At 37.7% G+C, this 18,261-nt stretch overlaps 2 protein-coding genes across 2 annotated transcripts in view; one reads left to right on the top strand and one right to left on the bottom strand.

The window, feature by feature from the left end:
• The window catches only part of LOC138039076 (conserved oligomeric Golgi complex subunit 1-like), a 66,894-nt gene extending 63,800 nt beyond the window's left edge, over positions 1-3,094 (bottom strand). Inside the window, exons 1-3 of the mRNA XM_068885245.1 lie at positions 2,969-3,094; positions 2,795-2,879; positions 2,683-2,727 (exon numbers count right to left, since the gene is read on the bottom strand). Of these exons, the coding sequence (XP_068741346.1) occupies positions 2,683-2,727; positions 2,795-2,879; positions 2,969-3,050 (212 nt within the window). The 5' untranslated portion in view covers positions 3,051-3,094. The remainder of the gene's footprint in view (positions 1-2,682; positions 2,728-2,794; positions 2,880-2,968) is intronic.
• LOC138039081 (uncharacterized) overlaps positions 1-18,261 on the top strand; it is a 54,288-nt gene that overhangs the window by 20,003 nt on the left and 16,024 nt on the right. Inside the window, exon 5 of the mRNA XM_068885253.1 lies at positions 15,163-15,229. Coding sequence (XP_068741354.1) covers positions 15,163-15,229 — 67 coding nt within the window. The remainder of the gene's footprint in view (positions 1-15,162; positions 15,230-18,261) is intronic.

The raw sequence follows: 18,261 nt of genomic DNA, 5'->3' as shown, positions 1-18,261 counted from the left end.
GGGTTTTTTTAACGTTACAATATTGGTAAATAACCAGTTTCGATTCCGTAGTCTGAAGTCCAGAATCCACATTCCCCATAACCAATGATAGGGTTAAGGAGGCTGGCGCCAGAGGATCATTCGCTACCAGTGTCTATCCCATCTCAGCTGTTGGAGGAATTGACCAGCCATCTTTAGAGCAACTGTGCCAGTTCTTTTTGGTTCAGGGCTTGGCAGTCTAGCCAGAGGAATCTCGTCAACTTTTGTGCTAAATGGGCATTCTGGGCATACCGACGAATGAACCTCATGCCTGTATGCCACCTTTTTGGCGCTTCTATATTTCAGTGGTTCTCTCCATACACATTGAAGAGGGCTTCCCGGACCCCCTGGTCAATTGACTCCACTTACAGCGGGTAGTACGGGAATCAAACAAAGCCAGGAATCTTCACAAGTTCAACGATTGCCAATCGCTAATGACATCCTGCTGATTATATTTAACTCCTTTAAATTTCTCAATTCCAGACCAGGTTTTTTTGTGATCAGCAGAAGTTACAGTTACCAATCTGGCCAGTTTCTCCCATGATCTTCACCTAGGTGTTCAGGACATTTCCGTAGACTCAGACTTCCTATCCTGCCTGCTTGCCAGTGAGGATTAAAGCTTCTAAGACCAACCCAATTTCGTAAAGAATGCTTCATCCACATTGACAGGGAAAGCTTTCCTCTCTGTGCTCTCAGGCAGTCATGGCATAATTGGTAGTTCGGAGCAATTCCGGTGGCCAACTCTTCCTTTTTCAAGATGGTTGGAGACTATATCACGCTATCCTTACCGGTTGGATCAGGGAAATTTTGGCATGTCCCACAGTCCCAGGGAACTTCTCCAACCACAGTTTTCATATTGGTGTGGCCACAATAGCAACAAGTCGTGGCATCCCTGACCACCTCATTCAAGTCTTGGGCCATTGGTCTAGCAATGCCTATCAGTCTTATATTCGATCACCATCTGAGACATGGGCGTCGCCTCTCCCATCGTTTGACACCTCGTGCCTCTTGTTCCTGAGGCTGGTGTTATCTGACCTTCTTTGTCACTGAGCTATAGAATTTGTCTGGCTTACATGGATTAATGCTGTCCGACTTATGGAATCAAACTGCTCTGCTTGTTGGCAAGGCGATCATGTCTGCGGACCTTTGGATCATGCAGCCATTATACTAGGGTTGCCTGCGCATTCTAGGCCTTGATTCATGCATTCAGTCTGACGCTTCCTCAGTTTGTGTTGCCCTGTGGATTTGGAGGTCCTATGTGGCTCGCTTCATGCCGATTGTGCAGCTTGGTGTACCTATTATTTGGGCTTAGGCGGTCAGCAATGGCGCTGGTCTCAGTATGTGAACAAGGCACTGGCACAACCTCTTAGTTTGTGCAGATTTTTGCTACCCGGCAAAATTGTGATGCCAAGCACTAGTGGCTTTTAGCCTTAAGAATACCGGTAGTTGCATAAGTGTTGCAGTTCTGTCTCTTCCTGAGCTAGGGGAAGGTGCTTGATGGGTTTGGGATCTGGCACAGGTCCCACGTCACCCCTTGTTCGCAGGCCCTTCGCCCTTTCCAAGCACCTTGCAGGGGCAAAGGCTTGGGTGGTTGCCACTCTCTTGGTTGCCCTGAATACCTGCACATCCTGCTCGAGGCTCGTATTTTGCTTGGCACCACCTCCCACTTTCATACTTGCACCATCCGGGCCAAGCTCATCTATGGCGATGAGTTTAATTAACCCATTGACTCCAGGGTTCACCATTGAGGAGTAAAATTGTCTGGTGTTACATTGACGTGTAAAATACTACGTCTGGCCGGTTTAGGCTGGTTTGGACGTGAAAGGGTTAAAGTGCTTAAAATCCCTCTGGGGGTTATAAAAAAGTGGTTTTGGTACCTCTTAGGGTGTTCAGCCTCAAAAGGCCCACAGCAGGAGCTTTACCAGTACCTTTTAGGGTATTGCCGAACAATAATTATTATGACAGGAGACATTTGACAATATTATTAACTAATTTTTTATCTTGTCTAATTAAAACCCATAATTTGGTACTTCTAAGGGAAGAAAAAATTCATGTCATGCCTAGAAGACAGCATCTTGGTACCTCTGATGGTTCTTTTCAACAGTTCCTACGAGCAGCCCCGTCCTTTACATGGGATTCCCCCACCCGGGCTTAAAATCAGCAAATATTTCTTTGGAAGAGCCACACTCAACAATAACCTTAATTCATCACACGCAAAGCGTGTATGCATTGTGGCAATTCAATTATGATTCCATTAGAGAATTTGACACAAAAATGTTCCTATGCAAAAAATAATGGGGTAGACTTTCATATACCAGACGGAAATCGCTGAGGACAAAAGAACCATTGTTATTCCGATTTACAGCAACAACAACATCTTTTATTTAAAACACGGTGGGTTTAAAGCTAATACAGCTTATGGGGCCGTGGATTTATTAGACTTCGCTTATATATTATGTTTGCTTTGTTCGAATCTTTTGTTTCATGGCCATTAATTATTCCGGATCCGGTATATGAAAGACCAGCCGGAAAATGTACGACGAAGAAGCTATATCTCGAGTACACTTTCAACAAAATTAACATGTTTAATATCTTACTTACATATACAACTTCCCGGTACAACTTAAGCTTAATAAGGACAAAAGTTGTTCAAGTTTCTCTCACCCAACCATCAAGCGCAAGTCCTCTTTCTTCCTTTCAATGTCACTCCTGCCGAAAAAGTAAAACAGAGTTCAATTCACTTGCCAACTGTTGGCAGAAAAATGTCAAGACAAACCTTGTCTTCTGTTCCACGGCTCGGATTTCTTCTATGGTGTGATTGGAAAACAGTGCATCGCTGTCCATCTCGGCATCCCAATGAACTTTACAAACAAGAATAAATCAGCATATATCCAGAGTTCGACAACGAAAAAAATATATGTAAATTTTAGCATGCTAATACTCGACTTACTCGATTTAGAATCGCTTTGACGTGGCGACAAAGGAGAAATTCGAGGAGTCCTCGGAGATTTTGGACTATGAGGAGCCGCCATCTTGAAAATGTAGCTCGCCTTAGCGCTCTCTCTTTGTCAACTGACCGGTTAATTTTGGATGCAGGGTAAGACACTGGGATCCAGATTGTTTGTTTCACAACGCAATTTCTTCTTTGTTGAACTCATTTGTTATCGGGAGATGTTCAATTTGATTGATTTTTTCCGATCAATATTCGGCCCTTTTAAACAGGAATTAGGTCCAAACGACATACCCAGGTATGTGTTATTAAGATTTCATGGTAAATGTGGAAAACAACTTGAAAGTGAAAAATGGCGTAAACGATTTCTCTTTCTGCTGCCTAATCTTTGTGATTTATGCAATTCTGTAGAAATATTCAAGAGGATTTTGAAGAACGTTATGGATGGCAGCAACGCCCCATGAATCACGAAGGGGAGTGTACAACATGGGCATCAAGATGATCTGGGGTGCAGTGAAGGAGAGTTTTTTCAGGAGTTTGAGCAGATATTCCAGAATTTCTTCCAAGGATTTCCCTTTGATGTCACTCCTCAAATTCAAGGTTAAACATTATATGTAGATTAATAAAAGATAATTTACATCAAATATCAGGGCTTGAACAATTGATGAAATCGATGATCGTTGACAATCGATAACAATCGATGACAATCAATATCAATTAATCGATTGATATTAATAATTGATCCATGGTCAATCAATCGCGTAAGTTTTTGTGATTATTGATTGTCATCGATTATCAATAACAATGAATGGTCAATGAAAATCGAGGTATTAAGTAATATCGACTGACATCAATTGTTATAATTCACGTGGCAAAAACGTGCGAATCTGAAGAATCAACATGGCATAAATCTTTTCCAGTTGAGGGCTACATACTTTTAGTGAAACACAGCGTGGAGGTCGACATCACAATCTAGTAGGTAACCCGGGTGAGAAAGTGTAAAAATCATAGCTACGTCGCTTAATGGACATACCGTATTTACCCGTGTATAAGTCGATCCCATGTATAAGTCGACCCCCATTTTTGATGGCAAAAAAAGCAATTTCTTAATTACTTTGTTTAATAATCATGGACACTAATCTTGTATTCTCCGATTTCTGGAAATGTGGAGACAAAAAAATCAGAGCCTCGAGCGCTTAATAGTTTTGGGTTCAGCATCTGTTGTATATGCGGGCATTTTGTCCTTGAGTTACGAAACAGTTCTCAGAAAATCGAACATGTAAACCTCAAACTAACCTGTTTCGGTCCCTGTTTTGTTTTTCAAGGATAAAGGGCTTTAGAAGATAAGCACAACATCACAGGAACAGGAGTCAATCTTTGAAAATAACTTGCGAACGATGCGAAAATGTTCAAGGTTTAATTGGTCCTTGACTTATAATTTCTCAAATGACAAACAAAACAAAACTCATAAACCAAACAATACGAAGTTTGCAAAAGCATTTAAGTCAGCAAGGTTTGTATAAAGAATAAAAAACATTCATTACCAACCAGCATTTTCACGCAACACAGTGACGATGCTTGCACGCAAACACGAGGTATAGTGCCAGGTTACTAAGCCGTTGAACGATCGAGTTTTTATTTGAAGAAACAGAAATGCCTTTTTGAGCTTTCCGCCTTTGGAAAACGAAAAATTTCCAGTGTCTATTTCATATTTGTGCTTGTGGGTATCTTCAACATTTAGAGTTAGACAAATTCTTTTTCATTTCAACTGGAATTGCTTACATTTGTTTTGAAGTCTTTTGTCATTCATTTTGAAGTCTTGTCGGCTTTTGTACACTGCATTCGTTATGCCCAGAAAACATTATTATGTTAAGTTTGAATAATTACTTAGCTGGAACTTGGCTCAAAGTCTTTGACCCGTGTATAAGTCGAGGGCGATTTTTGGAGCTTCTTTTTAGGCCATAAAAGGTCGACTTATACATTGGTAAATACGGTACTTGCTATTATGATTTGCGATAATTTTGCGAAAGGAAGCGCGCGATTAGAAAATTAAAACGTGGCACAAGGCACAGAGTGTTCATTCTGCGACCAGCAAGTGTGTTTTAACACTCACTTGCTTTCCCTTAAAACCGTGAAATGTTATTGTGTAGCAAGGAAGAAGCCAGTCAGGCATGGGAAACCCACCGAAAACAGCAACAATCTCATTGAACACCTGTCAGATTGTTTCTGGACTGTCAGATTGTTTCCGGACTCTGAATTTTTCGTTTATTACACAAGTTTGACCGTCAAAGTTGTGTATTAAACAACTTTGACGGTCAAACTTGTGTAATACACAACTTTGATGGTCAAACTTGTGTATTACATTACTTTGACCGCCAAAAGTGACGGTCAAAGTTGTGTAATACACAAGTTTGACCGTCAAAGTTGTGTATTACACAAGTTTGACCGTCAAAGTTGTTTAATACACAACTTTGACGGTCAAACTTGTGTAATAAACGAAAAATTTAGAGTCCGGAAATAATCTGACAGGTGTTATTAGTTTGTGGTTTTGAGGTTTGCTTGTGTGTGCTGAACTTTATTGTAATTGGTCAGTACACAGTTGACCTGTCAGCATGAAATCAAAGCTAATTAGTGTTCAGGTGATTTTCCTGGGAACAAGGTTGCAACCACGCTTTGTCTGCCAAACTTGCTCTGTGTTACTCTGTAAATCACTCTTGGGAACCTGGATAATTCATCTCTTTGGGTGCTTGTAAAGACATATGGATTAGAGCAAGGTGTGTATAAATTTGTTCGTGTCTTACACTGTTTTCATGGTTAAATTTTTATAATCTCAAACATTACTACTGGGGTTTAAAAAAATACCATACGCACTGCGTACATTGAGTTCGGTGGCAATCAATGAAGTTCATGACAACTTTTATGCGGTTATCGATTGGCCATCAATTGACCAATGCCAATTGATACCAATTAACAATAACTAATCGATTGATATTGACTGATCGATTGATTTTCCGATCATTGATTTCATCGATTGTTCATGCCCTGTAAATATGGATAGTTTTCAATCACGTGATGAGATGGCCATGTTGGTGCGCAAAACAATAGCAAATTATTATGGCTCGTGTTTTGCATTGTAATAGAGTCAATTTCCCAAAAGACTTTTTTCTCTATTTTTCTGTGCACCAACATGGCTGTTGTGACATCTGGTGAAAACCATGTATATGCTTGGGTGGAATAACACCCACTACTCACTGTAGATGCAGGTACATGTAAACACTACTCTCTAACTTCTCAACAACAGCAACCGCTTAAATCAAGTCACATAATTTTTATGCAGTCAATCATGTATGTAAGCAAAATTATATAAAACATACAAAAGCAAGATAAAAGGGTCTCAGGACTTCCAAAAAAATTTAACTCCTAACACCAGTCAAAAAGTTGTTATCATCATGGTGGCATGACCAGTGGACTAAAACCCTAGGTTATTTGGGACCATTGTAGTGAACCTGATTTATTTTATTTTATTTATTTATTTATTTATTTTTGGCCACGAAAGAAGAAATTAAAATACCAAATATGAACAATCAAAAAAGAGAAGATGAAAAGACAAAATTATTGAAATTACATTGGGTGGCGAGGAGGCCTAAAAGAAACTACTAAGCTTATGTAAATTAGGCCTCCCCAAGTCAAGCATCTATCTATTGTGGGACATGCAAGTTGGCAACGGAGAATACAATTGTTACAAAACATTTAGTTATTTAACTTGTTGACATATAAAGTAATGAACGGAAATTAAAAACAGTTTGAACTTACAAGTTGGTAATGAATCATACAATTACAACACTTAGTCATTTAATTAAGGAGTTGAAATATGTAAACAGTTGTGAAAGTAAAATTACAGGATGAAAACAATTTGACACAGGAAGAACAAAATACTTAATTTTCAGAATAGTTGTTAAAAAAGAATGACTTAAGTGCTTTCTTGAAGGAAGCTGTTGAGGAAGAATTCATTATATCAATGTCAAGAGAATTGTAAAATTTAGGTCCCTGATAGAAAACAGAAAATTGTTTAATGTTAGTCCGACAGAAAGGCAGACGAAATGCATGAGAGTTTCTCGAATAATATGTGTGAATTTGACTGTTTAGAGTGAATTTGCTAGCTAACTTGGGAGGAAGAGTTCGAATTTGATAGGAGAACATGAATTGACCAAGTTGTAACAGGTTAAGATCATGGAATTTTAGGATTCCAAGTTTCTTAAAATATAATATAGGGTCAGAATGAGCATTAAAATGAGATTTATCTATGATTCTCCTCACTCTTTCTGCAATTTTACCAGACGAACAAGGTTAGTTTTATAGGTGGACGCCCAAACTATATTACTGTAAAAGAAGTCAGGATAAACAAGTGAAAAGTACAATACACGTAAAGAGTATGAAGATAAATAAAAACTTGATTTCGTATCATTCCAATTGATTTCGACACTTTGTTAGCCACATGAGAGATCTCAGACTTCCAGGTTACGTTTTCATCGATGATCACACCCAAGAAGACTGTTTCTTTAACTTGATCAATTTGTTGTTTAGTTATCAAAATTTGAAAATTATAACTTCTACGTTTTTGGTTTGGTTTGAACACTGTGAACCTGGTCTTTTTAAGATTCAGTGAAAGCTTATTAACCCTAAACCATACTGACAACTTATTTAACTCGATATTCAGCTGATTAACCAAATAATCAGGATCTTTACCAGACAGAAAAACGTTGGTATCGTCCGCGAATAAAATCAGTTGTAGTGCCGTAGATGCATTGGCGATATCATTAATGTAAAGAAGAAAAATAAAGGCCCTAGAATAGAGCCCTGAGGAACCCCACAGGATATATTAAAGCGAGAAGAAACATGACCGTTGAAATCTACAAATTGTAATCTGTTAGAAAAATAGCTTTTCACCCATTTTAAGGCCAGTCCACGTATACCATAGTGTTCCGTTTGTCAAATAAAATATTATGATTAACTGTATCGAATGCTTTTGAGAGATCAAGGAAAATACCAACAGCTATATCACCACGATCTAAAGCAGAGGAAATCTTATCATACAAATCAATCAAAGCAAGTGTAGGGGAGTGATTTTTCCTAAAGCCATATTGCTCATCACAAAGGACATTTAAATTAGTTAGATAATCATTTAAACGGTTATAAATTATTCTCTCAAGAAATTTGGAAAAACTAGGTAGAACTGAAACAGGTCTATAGTTAGTGAACAACGACTGGTCATCAGCTTTGAATAAAGGTATTACCCGTGCTATCTTCATTTGATCTGGTACAATGCCATGAGCAATCGACAAGTTAATAATGTGAGCCAAAGGTTCAGAGATTAATTGGATAGATTCCTTTATGAGGGACATTGGAATGTTATCATAACCCGCAGCTTTGTTGGATGCAAATGATTGAGCAATAACAATAATTTCTTCTTTTGTTGCCGGATTGAAAAAGATAGATTCTGCAAAAGATCCTGAAAGAAAGTCTTTATGAGAAAAAGGATGAGATTGTATTTCTTTTGCAAGGTTAGGACCAATACTGGAGAAGTACTTACAAAATTTATTCGCGATGATAACTGGATCAGATATTTCTTGACCATCAGATGTGAATATTGAGTTTACTTTAGGCTTTGATTTCTTCCGATTCAAGATGTCATTAAGAATTTTCCAAGTAGCATGGGTATTTGCTTTTGCATATTCTAATTTCTTCTCATAATATAATCGTCTAGCCGATCTCAAAATGTGATTTAATTTGTTTTTGAAAGACTTATATAGAGTAGATTGTTATTCTGTGTCGGTTTATGAAGGAATTGTTTATAAAGTTTGTTTTTCCTTTTAATCGACTTGAGAAGAGCTTTAGTTAACCACGGTTTTTTAATAGATCTCTTCTTCGGAATCAATTTCCTAACAGGAAAACAGTCATTGTATATTTTGGTAATTTTATTAAGAAAACTGGTGTATGCAGTATGTGGATCATTGTAACCTGCGAGTGAAGACCACTCAACACCCTCAAGTTTTTCAACAAACTTGGACCGATTAATTGGGTTCTTATCTCGGACAAAAATGGGATCTTGTCTAGAATGATGTCCTAGAGTGTTGTCCGAATGAATAGAAAAAACAGGAAGATGATCTGAGATGTCAGTAAACAATAAACCACTTCTCGAACGAACAAAGAAATTGTTCACAAAAATATTATCTATTAAAGTAGCCGTGTGAGGGGTGATACGTGTGGGACGTGTAATCAAAGGGAGTAACATATTAGAATACATTTCATCAAGAAATTGGCCCGTAGAATGATGGTGTTGGTAGTTCATTAAATTAATGTTGAAATCGCCCAATAAAAAACCTTGTTTAATTAAAAAGCTAATACCTTGCCTGCCGGAGCTCAGCCCAGAAGTGGACATTATTTTAAATAATGGACCCTGTTAAAGTTATATTTCCCTGGCTGAAGATACCATTCAGACAAACCATCTACAAGGAAATTCAGTTTAGATTAAAAAAATGTACAAGTAGAAATTGTATAAGTAGAAATTGATGACTCATACCTTTAAATGTGTGACATTCCCTGTGTGAAATGTGACCACGCATTCCGTGTGTGGTCATTTCTGCCATGTTGGTGGATAAAAACAAAATTGGATTGGATTGCAAAAAACAGGGCAAAATGGGCTGAAGTCCGGAAAAAAACCGGTTTAACTGGATAAAAACAAGTCAAGGCCTGGTAGCAAAGCTTGCTCTGAGGGAACGTTTTGAAAGGTAATGGCAGATCGGCAAGGGGAAACTTTTGGTTCTTTCACGCTCTAAATTCGCTTTGTCAACCTCTGAACGTCAAGAAGTGTTTCAGACTCACAAAGAGGTCTCGTTCTTTCACAATTTGAATTCTTTCTTTCTGAGCTTTGGCGTGTAATTTGTACATGAGGTGAGCATTCTGTTTTTGTTTGGGTTTTGTAATGTGAGCTGGGACATTCCATTTATAATCCGAACCCCCCTATGGATGATTAGATTCCTACTGGTCGGATTTTTGTCGGAACCCTTTGAAAAAAACCTTTCCTACCCCTTCACTTTTTTGTCGGTGCCTTTGAAAAAAGATTCCTACCAGTGGAATTCTGATGGACCTCATCCATGGGGGGGGGGGGGGGGGGGGGGTTGGATTATAACCCGCTCTGTCTAACCCGCTCGGACAAGCAAGATACAGAGGACATTTTGCGAAGTTGTGCTTTGGTCCTAAGGCAAATTGTAATGGCGGACAAAGTGTTTCAGACTGAGAAAAAATGCTCTGGCTTCTCGTGTGCTGAGAAATTTTCGGTAAAACTTTCTCCAAAGCAACTACCACAAATGAGCATTCTCGAACTATATTTTATTCTGCCTAACCACAAAACATCCGTGGGTTACAGACGCAAATTGCAAAACAGCACTGAAGATTTTAGGAGCGTGACGCTCAAGACTGTTGTGCTTTTTGCCCTCTTTTCTCAGTCATTGGTGAGAAATTAACCACAATTTTTTTATTTACTGGTTGCAACATTGTGTATGTGAAATATGTTGTCGATTTCATTGTGAGGAATAAAGTACAAGCCGTCTGAAGAACTTTGTTGTGCTTGTCTTACTAGTTTGCGTGTTACGCGTGACGCGCCATTTTTTGTCCCTAAAGTGGACAACCGAATCCGTTTATTCTAAACTTAAGCGACCCATTTCGCTAATCTACACAGTAAATGTTACTTAACATGTAAGAAGCATATCTGCGAAATGTGAGTGGCTAGCACTTTTTACGAGCGGAGATATGGCCTGAAGTGTTCGTTCAAGATACTGGTTTCCCAAATGTACATCATGATTGTGCTACTCATCTGTAGTAATATTTCAAAAACAAGTTGCAATGCTTCGATCATTGGATTTCCAAACGCAAGAAAACATTTGAAACCCCGAGGCCATTGGCCGAGTGGTTTAAATGTTTTCGTGGGTTTGGATATCCAATGAAGCATGACACACAAGTTTTTGAAATTACTTCTCCAGCAAAAGAAGTTATAACGCCTCATGGTTGCTCAGAAGCATGTGAGCACTGTGAGCAAGCACTTGTTGCTGTATCAGGATGGAGACTGCAGCGAGCAGATTTAGACCCCCTAAAAGCTGGAAGGAGGAAGAAGATTGTGTGGCCTGTGCTTTTCCGAATTCTAAGCATTATAAAAACAAATGGTCAGAATTATAATTAATTAACCCTTTCACTCCTGTAAGGGCCACTGAGACTTACAGATTTTACTCTGTCTAACGCCAGACGATAAACTCGTCAATGGGGAACCCCACAGGAGTGAAAGGGTTAAGAGCCATTTTGTACTTGTTTTTGAAATATTAGTAATTGATTTCAAAACACGTGTGTTTGAAATTATTGATTTCAAAGGTCACTCCTGTTTGAAATTCATTAATAGTAATCAACAATAAATTTTTATTAGTGTATTTCATTGGGTTTCAAACTGGTCTGTGTGACCAGAATGGGGCAATGCAATTTGCTGACTGACTTATGAATTATTAATGAGTTTGATATTTTGACATTTCAAAGAATAAGATCAAGCTTACAAAATAATTTGCTTGTTTGCCCAATGAATGGAAGGGCAGTCATGTCAAATCTGCTTTTAAAAAAGAAAAAACATAGAATCTACAATGCAAAATTACATGTACCGGTATATACTGTGCTCAAAACAAAAGAAATAAAATTAAGTAGTTTCCTTTCTCATAATTAGGTACCCCTGGCATTGATATCCCACCTAATTTAGCATTAGGGCAGCCACCACAGGAACACTTTCCTGAATCTTCACAATCACTGAGAGAGAGAATGCTTAGAGGACCTTATTCGTCTACAGAAATGGACAATATTGAACACGAGGTATGGGTAAAGTACAATTTCACTAACATGCATAAATGTTGATTACTACATTTGTATAAAACATGTGCATGTTGGTTGCTATCCACAGCATAATGACTTGTACCTTCACCCTCTACCCTTAATTAATTGACAGCTTTTCAAGCAATTCACAATTTAAAAAGAAAGTACCGTCAACACTGTGACAGTTAAATAAGTCACATCTTTTCACCAGGGGTGCGGCTTATCATCCTGAAAGAATTCCCATAATCACCCTGAAACCCGCCAAAAAAGAAAGTATTTTTAAACTAACCATCAACAGATACTGCATAAAATCTTTGGGAAATGGCCCACTTTTTCTAGGTCAGCAAATTTGTCCAATAAATTATTGACCTCCCTTTCACAAGCAAAACGTCCAGTTTTTCTAGATTCTAAAGTGCATGCCTGTAGATAATAATTGTTGACTTATTTTCAGTGTGCTTTGAACAAGCTTTCTTTCCACAGACAAAATGCCTGGTTACTAAACAAAGAAGGTAAACAAATGAACTATCAACATTACAGGGGAAAAGTTCACAAGGAAAATCAGTCTTGTTTCCAAGAAGTTGACAAGGGTTAAAATGGGTTAAAATGTGTGGTTAAAATTTGAGCCTTATTTTAATAGCCTGCAAATTGAATGATCGATTCAAGGTCAAGGTACAGCTGTAATGTGGACTTGGCTGAATTCCCATGGAGAATTTTTTTTTTTAAAATCTTGAGATTCTAAACTTGGGGTGTGGCTTTCCTACTGGTATTTACTGCACATTTGTCAATTTTTTTTTTCAGTTAAGATTTGTTTATTGTTGTTGTGTTTCTGCATGTTTAGCATGAAGCTAGTAGTCCCTTGGATCGTTTTCCTTCTTTCAGACCATTTGAACTGGTGAGTGAGTTTGTTTTTTGACTTTGTGCTAAAGGTATCAGAAACAAAATAAGATGAAATAAAACGAAAGCTTATTTTAATCTCGAGTCACCGCTTGGAAAGGAGATCTCCAGTGGTACACCTGTACATGTATTTTTGGACCTGCAACACTTTGTCTCAATTTGTGCTGATAGAAACGAAACACTAATTCGAAAGATTAACAAGTAAGGGAAAGCGCGCGCTTTCGAATCGTCAAGAAAGTCAATTGATTTCACTCATGAAAGATCAGGTAGGAGACGTGCTAGATCGAGATTAAAAGATACATCTTTAAGTTAGTGAAACTTACATGTAAGCTTACCATTTAGCAATGCAATGACTCTCGTCGCTGAATACACATGCATTTTAAAATTTTTTGTTCCATTCACTCAGGACTTCCAAACACCAGTTTATACTTATTTTAAATATGTTGTCTCCTACATTGTACATATGACACTCTAATGCCACGGCATTTGAGGCTAGAGACCAAATCTTTCGTGAGTGAAATCAGTGGAACAATTAGGAAGACGATACCATTGGAATCCTCTCCAAGTAAACGATCAAAAGCGTATGGGACTAGTTCAAAGGTCAGACTTTTCCCAGCTCCAGTTGGAGCAGATCACAAACAGATCTGTGCAAGACAGATACAGTCGAACCTGTATATAACGGCCACCCTCGGGACTTGAGAAACTGGCCACTTAATACAGGTGTCTGCTTTAATAATACAGGATCACTAAAAATACTCACTGGGCGTGGTTTAATGTCAATTTTAATGGCGTATCATACAAATACACTTCATGGAAGGAAACAATCGAACAATCAACACTCTTTCAAGCGATCTACTGGCTTTAAACAAAGTTCAGTGCCAACTTGTAACTTTATGGCATAATAAAAGTAACATTAAAGTATACAGTTACTGTACTGTATTTCTATGACTAACAGTTCACAACAAAATATCTGATTCTGTGATTTCATAGTTGTTCAATGTGTATAAATAACAGAAATGTTTGTAATTAAAAGTAGCACAATAGACAACAAAACTGTTCAAGTTAAAGTACATGTAGTAATAGGGTAGGAAATACATGTACGAAGTCTTAAAAAATATGGACATGTAAGTCTGGCGCTTCAGCACTTGAAACTTTTGTTTGCAGAGCAAGTCATTAACTGTCAACTTTGCAGGCATTGATAGCTATTGGGCAGGAGGGGCTTTAGACATTTCTCGCCTTTTTGACTAGTGTAGTACCAAATTATTGGCGGACGTTGTGTAAAACATCCCACTGTTTCAACTCATAATCTGATGTGGCTCACTTGGAAAGTTCTTTCTACTGCTAAAATAATTATGACAAAGGAACTTCTTCATGTCTATTTTTATATCTGTGGGTACCATGCATACTTGAGTACCGTATTTCCTTGAATAATAGCCGGGGGCGATTATTTCGTTTTTCGAGGGAGGCCAATATTTCAAATATTTCTCACAGAGGGTCGTGCCTTTAAATATTTTGTTTTATTACACCATTAAATCAAAAAAGTAATCTAATCAACTATAAACCGAACATGGGCTGTTTAGTACTTCAAATTAGTTTCATTGATTAATACGGTAATCAAAAAATAAATAAAAGCTTGTTTGTTACCCAAGTTGCCAATTTTTAACTTGAGAGGGTGGGGATAACAGAAAGAGAAAATGGCGAGGGGAGGGGGAGGGGGGCGATTATTTTAAAGTATTTCGGTCAAAGGTGGGCGATTATTCGAGGGAGGCGATTAATCGAGGGACGGCTATTATTCGAGGAATAATAATAATAATAATAATAATAATAATAAACTTTATTAAATTTCCAATGAAATGGCTTTTCAGAAATAATTTACAATATAAAAACTAACTAATGAAATACTACTAAAATATGAATAAAATCGTGTAAAATAATGACTATTGTTCAAGAAGTGATAGCTTGTAAAGTGTAAACTAGTAAGTTTAAACTAGTAAATGAATTTGTATAACTTTTAGTGTAGGGAAAAATTAAGCTCCATTTTTGCAATGAACTTACGCTGGTCAACCTTTCAATTACTGTGACTGTCATTCAATATAAAATACTTTAATTGGTCTAGTGATTGATTGTCCTCTATAATAATTATTTGATTTTATTATTCTGGGTATGTGTGAGTTGAAGGTGACAAAAAAAATTAATTTTTAAGACAGATTAAATTATTTTGACTCGTAATTCAAAATGACATTTCTTGTTTGATGTCAAGCTGTATCAGGGTACGGTTAATCAATAATTTTCAATGCAAAATGTTTCTTTTTTTCTTACAACACTGTTCAAGTCATTGACAGACTAGTAGAAACCGTGCTGTGCTTAGCATATCAAACTTTTGATGACTGTTGCAGTTTAGTGACCTGTTAAGAATTCCATTTGGTGGAGTGAGGCCCAGTCCAAACGATCAGATGGATAGAGGTAGGTTGCTTGCCTCTGTGGTTTTAAAAGGCCATGCATTGTTAACTTACATGCATGGCATCTGACAGGATGCGGCGATGCAGATTCGCATAATTCCCAAAAATCTGCATCCTCCGCATAATCACAATATTTTCCGCATAAAACAGAATTGCCTGATATTAGTGATAAAGCAGCTGATTACATTGTACCATCCTCACAAGCATACATGTACAATCCAAAGAGATTAACTATTTTGAAATGCGTTAATATTTTCTTTAACGTTGATTCTTTCACAAGATGTCGAATTCCACGCATTTTTCAGCAATGAGCCTACTGTAGACTCTAGTTAAACCGTTTTCATATAAACACACCCTAGGCTTGAATTTAAAAAAAATGCAACAAGATATCAAAATTTACCCCAAGTTGTAGTTGCAAATTAAATTGCATCATTTGTAAAAGTACGAACAGCCATTGTGATGAACAGAATAGGAGCCTGCTAAAACGTATGAAAATGGTATTAAAATGGTGGAGGGAATGGATCGTGGTCCAACCAAATTGAAACAAAATTAAAAATGAGAAATGAATTTTTTTTTTATAATTATTTTTAGCAAAAGTTTTGGCAAAATGCCAATAATTGCTTTATTTTAGTGGCGAAAGCTGGTTGAAAATTGGTAGCCTGTGCACAGGCAGACCACTCTATGTGTTCGTGGTTTAATATATGTTTATATGAAATGAAGAGAATCTATGAGGGTTATGAATAAAGCTCTGAACATTTCACATCTAAATCAAATCTCGGTCTGAATATCCCAATAAAGTTAAATGAAACCTTAATCGATTCATGTATGGTGTTTTTTCGCCGTCTTGGGCCGTCTAAAGCGTCTTATAGCAAAATTACTTTTGGCCGGTGACGGTTAAGACAAGAGTGGGAGACAAGGCCGTCAGCCGCGACATCCTTTACTTCAAACTGGAATTAACTCAAAAATTACTGAAGATCTCACCTGAATGGTGACGGATCTTTGATACCTAGATGAGTTTTTTGTCTATCTCTTCCCCGAATTTGAGCTTCATCCCTCCAACATTTTCTGAGAAAATCGACAGCTTTCTCAATATGATCGGTGCCAAACTCAGCGACCAAAGGAATTCAAGGAATGCAGACGGTTTCAAATGTACCAATCAGGATTTGAACGGCGGCAGGCTGCCGCGGGAAGCCAAGCGCTGATTGGTAGATTTGAAGCGCTTTCAGAGCTTTATTCATAACCCATAGATTCTCTTGGCTCATATATTAAACATTTATTAAACCACGAACACATAGAGTGGTCTGCCTGTGGCCTGTGTACAGCCACCTGCTCTCCGAAATCATGTTCCTGAATAATTTTGCAACATTATTAAGTGATCTACGCTGACCAAAATTTGCATGGCTCATATTTCTTTGGAGCTAATTCTCAAAATGGTGGTCAATGAGGTAGATTTCAAACGTGCATTGAAGAGCGTCTCCGATAGTTTTTAAGATACCTTGGCTTCATAGCATAGAAACACTCTTTAAAGGAAAGGATGTATTTGCAAATCTTCCAACCGGGTTCGGCTCTGATCTTCAGAGTCGCACAGATCGTTGCGGATGAGCTTTTATTTTCCACATCTCAAATCTTCCACGGTAACACGCTTCATAGATTGTTCTTAAGAATGGCTGGGCTGGTCCGAGTAAGGCGTTGGGATTACATTGCGGACTGGTAAGGGATAGCGGGAGACGTTTTCAAGTAGACAATCTTTTGAATAGTGCTATATTTACCTCGTGAAGATTCGCCAGGAACGCTTTCGTTTCTTTAGTGATGGCAACAATTCCTACAAAAAAATTAATGTACGTAGAATTGATTTCCACTCCATAGATAACAATTCCGCTCGTACTTTAAAAGAAAAACCTCTTTGACCATCAAAAAGATTTTTATTCATATTTTTTTACCGTGCGCAAAGTACACACGCACCTGAACTCATCGTAAAATAACACGGTGGTGGTGGTTGTGGTGGTGTTGATGTGGAGAAATAAAAATAAAAGCCAATCAAAACTTGTTGTTTCAATGATGTAATGATCGATGGGTAATAACCAATCAAATCATTTTCCACATATTTCAGGAAAAATCATGTGGTATTGAACATGATTATCAACGGTAAATCACAGACGTTTCTTTCCAATTTTTTTTTTCAGAGAGCGAGCAGCTGTACACAGGCTAAAAATTGGCGACTCCTCCAGATACCTATCTTAATCGCAAAGGGAAAAAATTCAGTCACAAATGCGACTGTATTGGTCGCAATTTCGAGTCCTGATTTACCATAAGCATGTAAAATTAATACATTGGACGGGCCGAATTATTAATTCTATAAGTTTTTTTTAAAATTTCTGCATGATCCGGTGTAATTTCCGCATATTAATCAATGCATGTTTACGCATAATACTGCCAAACAATTTCACGTAATCTTTAATATTTTTCTGCATCCTATTAGAAGCCCAGTACATGTAAGTTGAAGGCTTTCCTTCCTAAGGGAAATGCTTACAATCTGACTTTACACTGCGCAATGCCAGACAGATTTAGTCATCTGTGGGCATGCAATCTCTTAGGGCCAAAAGAGTTAACATCGTCTCCGTTAATTTAAACTGCATCATTTTAATATGAGATCCATATTGTCACACAAAAGACTGTGAGAAAATGTGTACATTACCAGTGGCCTTTGATTGCAGGCTTTCTTACCCATTTTCGTTGTTCCTTACAAAGTTGTTCTTGCTTCCAACTGAAAGAAAAAACAAAATTCGAAAGAGTATTTCGACCAACGCGTTTATAGTGTGTCGGCCAACGTGTCTGCCGACGCGCCAGTGGGATCAGATTCTTTACTTTTACCAACAATTATTAGGTCTGATATGTACAAATTTCCCCTGCCCCTCAACCCCAACCATTTCACTGAATTCTACTTCTTAGAAGCTTGTATTGTACCAGGCTAAAAATAATGGGTCATCCCAAGGCAGTGCTCGAAATTAAGAAAAATTCCAAGTTTTCCCTGTTCAA

This window comes from Montipora capricornis, chromosome 2 (genome assembly GCF_036669925.1).
Source record: "Montipora capricornis isolate CH-2021 chromosome 2, ASM3666992v2, whole genome shotgun sequence".
Lineage (NCBI taxonomy): Eukaryota > Metazoa > Cnidaria > Anthozoa > Scleractinia > Acroporidae > Montipora > Montipora capricornis.
This window is presented reverse-complemented; position numbering and strand designations above follow the sequence as displayed.